Genomic DNA, 7,484 nt, shown 5'->3' with positions numbered 1-7,484 from the left:
TATTGTCTTTTTTATGTGGCAAACACAGATTTCAGCCTTCAATTATTTCATTGCATAATTTTTCTAATATTTTTTTAAATATTCTTTTGAATATTTTTCTATATTCTTTTTAGTGGTTGAATGTTTTTTAAATATTCTCCTGAACATGTTTCAGAATATTTCTCTGAATATACAGCATCTTCTGCTGAATTCAAACAAGCTGTTATTGACTCACTGTCATAGTTGGTAAAGTCTTCTGATGTCTAACTGAAGATCACGGAGCGATGGTCCACCAACTGTCGCCGTGTGGCTCCTGTGAGAACGTCTCTGCAGAAACCACACAGCATCTGCTGCAGGAGAGGAAGTGGTGACGGGCTGTGAGCAGCTCGTCATGAGAGCTAATAACCACAGAGAACGTCTGCCACGCTCACCAGCTCCTCTTCCTCTCCTCTCTTCCTCTCTGGAGGCCTTTTGTGCACCCAGAGACCTCCGCTGACGACCCACCTGGAGGTCTTCACCGTGTGGACGAGACCCAGAATCCTCTGATGAAGCTTCTGGTCGGAGGTCCGTGGTCCAGGAAATAGATCCTCCTTCAGGTGGAGACACTGGAGTGACTTTAAGAGTGAAAGCGTTAAAACGGGAGCAGCTCTGAATCAGGAGCTGTGGTTTGTTTCTGTATTTCCATCATTGAAGGAATTAGTCCGGTAACATTGTGTCTGTGTGTTTTTATTTATTTCATAACGTGTTCAACACATGAAGAAACAAACACAAAGAACATCAACAGACTTCATCAATATTCCTATAAAAGCAACTCAACAAACAGATAATCAACATTCATTTGAAGGAAAAGAAGAATATTTAACAGACAGCTGATGATTCAGCATCATGTTGTTTTATATCAGATATTTAAGTAGAAATACTCCAACTAACACGAGAAATGATTTACACGGATCTACTGCAACTCTTGGTAGAATACACACATGTATGTGTTCATGCCTTTAGGATGATGGTGTTCAACATGTGAAGATCAGCAGATGTTTGCTGATCAGAGGGACAAACTGATGGGAGGAGATGAGGAGAGAAGTCCTACATGTGAGCCGTGTTCCTGAGGACCATCACCAGAGAGACTCCACAGCAGAACACCAGGCTCTTCACTATCAGCACGACGTACAGCCGGCACAGCAGCTTCACCTGGTACGGAGACGGGCCCGGAGCTGACGGAGGAGCCGACGGAGGAGCTGCCGGAGGAGCTGACGGAGAAGCTGATGGAGGAGCTGATGGAGGAACTCTGTCCTCTGAAACAGAAAAGCAGGGACTGGTTGTGAGTGAGGAGCATCAGGAGGAGCCTCCTCTGCTCCTCTGCTGTCTTTACAGCAGCGTCTCCACGTGAAGATGAAGATGATGACCTCTGGTCACCTTGTTCGCTCGGGGCCTCCACCTTTCCCCCCTCATGGTGGACGTAGCAGCGGTATCGATAGCGGCTGGTCTCCTGCTGATGGAGCAGCAAGATGGAGGCGGTGCGTCCGGACTCTGTGAACTCCAGCTGCTCTGCATCATCAGGGAGCTTCTCCTGCAGAGAACCGTTCTCCTCACGTCTCCTCCAGGAGAACCGGACCAGAGGAGGAAACATGGAGGAGGCCACACACAGCAGGGAGCTCCTCCCCTGCAGGTGGGCGCTGGATGCTGCTGGGTACACGCTCACCACGGGCTTCACCACCGGCTCACCTGAAGACATAAATAACACGACGTCATGTGATGTAACCTACAAGAATATGATGTAAAGTAACGTGAATAATGTAATATAATACAATATATTACAATGTAATATAATACAACGTAATATAATGTAATATAATACAATGTAATATAATGTAATATAATACAATGTAATATAATGTAATATGACACAACGTAATATAATACAATGTAATACAATGTAATATAATACAACGTAATATGATGTAACATAATACAACGTAATACAATGTAATATAATACAACGTAATATGATGTAACATAATACAACGAAATACAATGTAATATAATGTAATATAATGTAATCAATCAAACAAACAATATCACTTAATGTGATGTAATATAGTACAATGTAATACAATGTAATATAATACAACGTAATATGATGTATTATAATACAATGTAATATAATGTAATATAATACAATGTAATACAATGTAATATAATACAACGTAATATAATGTAATATAATACAATGTCATATAATGTAATATAATACAATGTAATACAATGTAATATAATACAACGTGAATAATGTAATATAATACAATATATTACAATGTAATATAATACAACGTAATATAATGTAATATAATACAATGTAATATAATGTAATATAATACAATGTAATATAATGTAATATGACACAACGTAATATAATACAACGTAATACAATGTAATATAATACAACGTAATATGATGTAACATAATACAACGAAATACAATGTAATATAATGTAATATAATGTAATCAATCAAACAAACAATATCACTTAATGTGATGTAATATAGTACAATGTAATACAATGTAATATAATACAACGTAATATGATGTATTATAATACAATGTAATATAATGTAATATAATACAATGTAATACAATGTAATATAATACAACGTAATATAATGTAATATAATACAATGTCATATAATGTAATATAATACAATGTAATACAATGTAATATAATACAACGTAATATAATGTAATATAATACAATATAATACAATGTAATATAATACAATGTAATATGATGTAATATAATACAACGTAATATGATGTAATATAATACAACGTAATACAATGTAATACAATGTAATATAATACAATGTAATATAATGTAATATAATACAATATAATACAATGTAATATAATACAATGTAATATGATGTAATATAATACAACGTAATATGATGTAATATAATACAACGTAATACAATGTAATATAATGTAATATAATACAATGTAATACAATGTAATATAATACAATGTAATACAATGTAATATAATACAACGTAATATAATGTAATATAATACAATGTAATATAATGTAATATAATACAATGTAATACAATGTAATATAATACAATGTAATATAATACAACGTAATATGATGTAATATAATACAACGTAATATAATACAACGTGAATAATGTAATATAATACAATGTAATATAATGTAATATAATACAACGTAATATGATGTAATATAATACAACGTAATACGATGTAATATAATACCATGTAATATAATGTATTATAATACAATGTAGTATAATGTAATATAATACAACGTAATATAATGTAATATGATGCAATCAAACAATATGTTTTAATACAATATTACACTACGTCTTACAACATTGCATAACGTAATGAAATATAATGTAAGTTTACATTACATTATATTATGTAACATAATAGAACACAAAATAATGAATAAATTGATAATCAACACAGCACAGAGTTCACTGCACACAGAATGTGTTCACCTGAATTCTATTATTACAAATACTACATTACAACAAAATATAACTAAATGATCATTTCTTCATTTTTCTGTAAAATGATTTCATACAAAATATAACAAATCATTTAAAAATAAAATGTGTCATAAAAATGTAATCCTTTATTAATATAACAAGTATCAATTTTGACTAATATCTTTACCAATTAAATAATATAAAATGAATATTGTGACGCTTAAAAACAAAAATAAATATAAGACACAACACTAAAAATACTTTTTATTTTTCTTACAATTCTGACAGTTGAACCAAATGAGTAAAAAAACACATTCTCTGCTGTACGGAGATAAAATAAAACCTAATTTATCATCAGAGGGAAACACACGTATGATCTGATGATTTACGGTCACGCTAACAGAAAGCCAACAAACATTCTAATGAACTGCATATTTTAGTCTTTTCCTAAAATACAATCTTCATTTCAGTTACTGTCGTTATAACAATACTATTTATTTAGCCAGCTTACAATTTACTCTTGTTACTACTACTAATAATAATAATACCTCGATTAAAAGACTAACAAATTGTAGCACTTAAATTGTACTTATGTCACTTATCTACAGCAAATTGTAAATTGGCTTATTTAATGAAGTTGTTCTGTCTTGTTTCTTGTTCCTCTGAGTTTGTGTCCTTATGGTTAAATGCACTTATTGTAAGTCGCTTTGGATAAAAGCGTCAGATAAATGACGTGTGATGTGATGTGATACTAATAATAATACTAATAATTTGTCTTCAAAACAATATACCGTCACTTAAAATATTAACGGCACGTATTTACTAATTCTATCATAGTAGATTATATTATTATTAGAGTATATATATATTTAAAGTAATAGATTTACAGTTTAAAAACAAGGATCATTTTTATTTAATATACTTTCTGATTTAAGATGAAGCTCAATAACTGAAAGGATCAGATTCTGTATATTTTAAATACATTTCAATGTTTTCATTTTCTCTCTAAATCACTTTAATCTTCTGCAGAAATAAAGAATAACTCAGTAATTTTTAACATTATTGATGCACAGCAGCTGCACGGGATCAATATTTATCTACTAATGATGAAAACATTAATATGTGAAGCATCGTGAACTCATTAAAATCACATTTTCAACTTGTTCAGTGAAGCAACTGAAGGAATTAAACGTTTATTCTTACCTGTTACGTACAGTTTGGTCCCAGAGCCAAAGATTAAGTAACCATAATAATGGTAAACACCATCATCATCATAATAATTCCACAGTGAAAGAGAGCGAGACAAAAACCTGCTGAGGACGAGTCGATGAGCCGGAGTCACATTTCATCTCCAGGACGAGTTTCTCATTTCTTCATATTAACGGTTTCTTCTTTTCTTTCTTCTTAAACTCACTAAAACACAACGTCTCCGAGGACACGGTCATGGTCCTCAGAGGACGAACCCAGCGCACTTTGGTGAGTTTGTAGCTGTTTAGGACAAAAACAAATAACGGATCAACAAGGACACATTTCTGTTTAACTTTGATGTATTAAAGCTTGAATAAACATCATTGGTGGATTTATTGACATTTAAACATGAATATTGTTTAAAAGTGATTCTGGTGATTCTGATGTTTGTAATTAAGTTTTAACTTATTTAACTTAGACATTTCTCTGTTAGTTCACAGGTATTATTATGAGGATTCATCCTCTGGGGACCACGAACATCTTCTGCAGATCAAAATCAGACCAGAACTTAAGCCAAAGGTCCCACAGAGAAAACCTTCATTAACCCGATGTGACGGTTCTGGTTCTACAAGCTGAACAGAGTGAAAGTCCTCTGAGGTTCATTTGTAATCTGCCATTTTGGGTTTAATGAATGAATTTAACTGAAATACCAAACGAATCGATCAAAGTCATAATGACAATAACAATAAATAATAACAAACAATAATAAATGTTTCATTTACAGGAGTAAAATTTACAGGTGAAATCTGTTCAGCTTTTATTGTGAAGGAGAAACAGGAAGTGTTAGATGACCATTGTGAAGGCAACGTCCACCTGAGATGTGGTTTTAGATCTTTGTCAAACGCTTCCTGTTCTTCTGATGGTTTTTGTTCAGGCTGCAGGAAGCTTTGCTCACTGTGGATCCAACAGGCGCAGTAGTAGGAGGCTGAATGAGTGAGATCAACCTTCTGGATCTCCAAATCAAAGCCAAACTCTTTCTTCACAGCTGTGAAATCATCTTTCTGAGGATGATTGTACGACTTATCTATGGATCCACTTCTCTTATTAATATAAAGAATCCGTGTGAATGTTCCTGTGTCTCTCTTCTGGTACCAGAATACATATTCATAGGGGCACTGGTCGGTTCCTCCACAGCTGAAGGAGACTTTCCCACCAACTGTCCTGGTCAACGTCAAATCCTCCTGAATCAGCTGTGCTGCCATGGCAACCAGCGCTGCAGACAAACAGACAGGTGATGAAGGTGCGTCGGAGGCGGAGCTTGTCGAGTGGCTGCAAACACTCACCTGAACTCAGGGCGCACAGAGCAGCAGCAGGGAGGGAAAGCATCGCGTGCATCGTGTTTCCTCTGGTGAACACGAGCAGAAGTGGAGCTCTGAAGCAGCTGGAGGACGAGCTGAGAGGAGGGAGGCGGGTCCTCACACCTCCACCAGCATCCGGTCAGGTGCTAAAGCTGCTCCTCACACAGAAGAACCAGAGCAGCTCAGAGACGATCTGGGACTCTGTGAGGAGGAGGAGGAGGAGGAGGAGGTGGAGGAGGAAGAGGAGGAGGGGGAGGTGGAGGGGGAGGAGCAGGAGGAGGAGGGGGAGGAGAAGGAAGAGGAGGAAGAGGCGGAGGAGGAAGGGAAGGAGGAGTGGGAGGAGGAAGAGGAGGAGGAGGAGGAGGGGGAGGAGCAGGAGGAGGAGGAGGAGGGGGAGGAGGAAGAGGGGGAGGAGGAAGAGGAGGAGGAGGTGGAGGAAGAGGGGGAGGAGAAGGAAGAGGAGGAAGAGGAGGAGGAAGAGGGGGAGGAGGAAGGGGAGGAGAAAGAGGAGGAGGGGGAGGTAGAAGAGGGGGAGGAGGAAGAGGAGGAGGAGGTGGAGGAAGAGGAGCAGGAGGAGGAGGAGGAGGAAGAGGGGAGGCGGGACGGGAGGCGACTGTCACGGAGGGACGTTGACTTTGTATTTGGTCAAAATCATTTTAAAAGCAGCAGCACTTTACTTTGTTTTCATGTTGTTCCTGTTTTATTAAGAACCACATGGAGGGCTGCTGTGTGGACACGAAGAACCACTTTCTACGTGCACGTAACGTTAGCACGCGTTAGCCCGCAGTGGGCTAACAGCGGCTACACGCGCTTGGACGTGTCCCCGTTAGCTAAGCTCAGCTACGCATCAAGGACACGTTGGAATGGACCCCGTGGGCCTGGTTCTCTCTGACTGAGGGACTGTGGTCGACACCAGTCAGCGGGGCGATGATGTTCACCACTGAAGCCACTAGAGGGCGCTGCGCTCCCAGGACAGCTAGCGACACGTGACGAGGGAAACAGGAAGTGCCGTTGCTCTCTGCATGTGACTGTGCGGCGTAGCATGTTGAACGTCGTCTGTGTGCAGAACAGAGAACGTACATTGAACTGTGTGTGTAAACAACATAGTTTGACGCTAAAGGTGTCGATGTTGTTTCGGTCGATGATTCCAGATGTTGTTCATGTGAGAGCTGCTGATGACGCTCTGAACCTTGTACCACACTATGCATAGTCATCATTTTAAGGCTTTGACTCCAGTTTGTTTTCTCCCCTTGATCATATTGGCAGGACGGTTACTACTGCAGGTGTTTGTGTGCAGAAAATATGCATCAAGTTGACTTGTGAAACGTTGAAAGGGATAAAGGGATAATCGTACACTGGAACTAGTTGATAATCACAAAATGGAACAGCTCCATTGACTCTGCTCTCTACCCAAGGAGTAGTCACGGATAAGGAGCCCTAAATC

At 37.6% G+C, this 7,484-nt stretch overlaps 1 protein-coding gene across 1 annotated transcript; it reads right to left on the bottom strand.

Moving 5' to 3' along the window:
• Positions 1-483: 483 nt before the first annotated feature.
• On the bottom strand, positions 484-1,714 carry LOC144405577 (uncharacterized). The gene is made up of 3 exons (XM_078099992.1): positions 1,396-1,714; positions 1,070-1,274; positions 484-584 (listed from the first exon to the last, which is right to left on the bottom strand). The coding sequence occupies exons 1-3, from the start codon at positions 1,712-1,714 to the stop codon at positions 572-574; spliced, it is 537 nt and encodes a 178-aa protein (XP_077956118.1). The 3' UTR covers positions 484-571.
• Between the last annotated feature and the right edge of the window lie 5,770 nt (positions 1,715-7,484).

The sequence above is a fragment of the Gasterosteus aculeatus genome, chromosome 3 (assembly GCF_964276395.1).
Source record: "Gasterosteus aculeatus chromosome 3, fGasAcu3.hap1.1, whole genome shotgun sequence".
In the NCBI taxonomy this organism is placed as follows: domain Eukaryota; kingdom Metazoa; phylum Chordata; class Actinopteri; order Perciformes; family Gasterosteidae; genus Gasterosteus; species Gasterosteus aculeatus.
Note: the sequence above shows the minus strand (reverse complement) of the source record. Positions and strands in the feature narration are given on the sequence as shown.

What these genes read in the sequence shown, in the direction of transcription:
- LOC144405577 (XM_078099992.1), bottom strand. Translation starts at nt 1,714, where the DNA reads ATGTCTTCAGGTGAGCCGGTGGTGAAGCCCGTGGTGAGCGTGTACCCA. An exon ending in GGAGGCCCCGAGCGAACAAG is followed by an intron (nt 1,275 to 1,395) that starts GTGACCAGAGGT and finishes TTTCTGTTTCAG; the next exon opens with AGGACAGAGTTCCTCCATCA.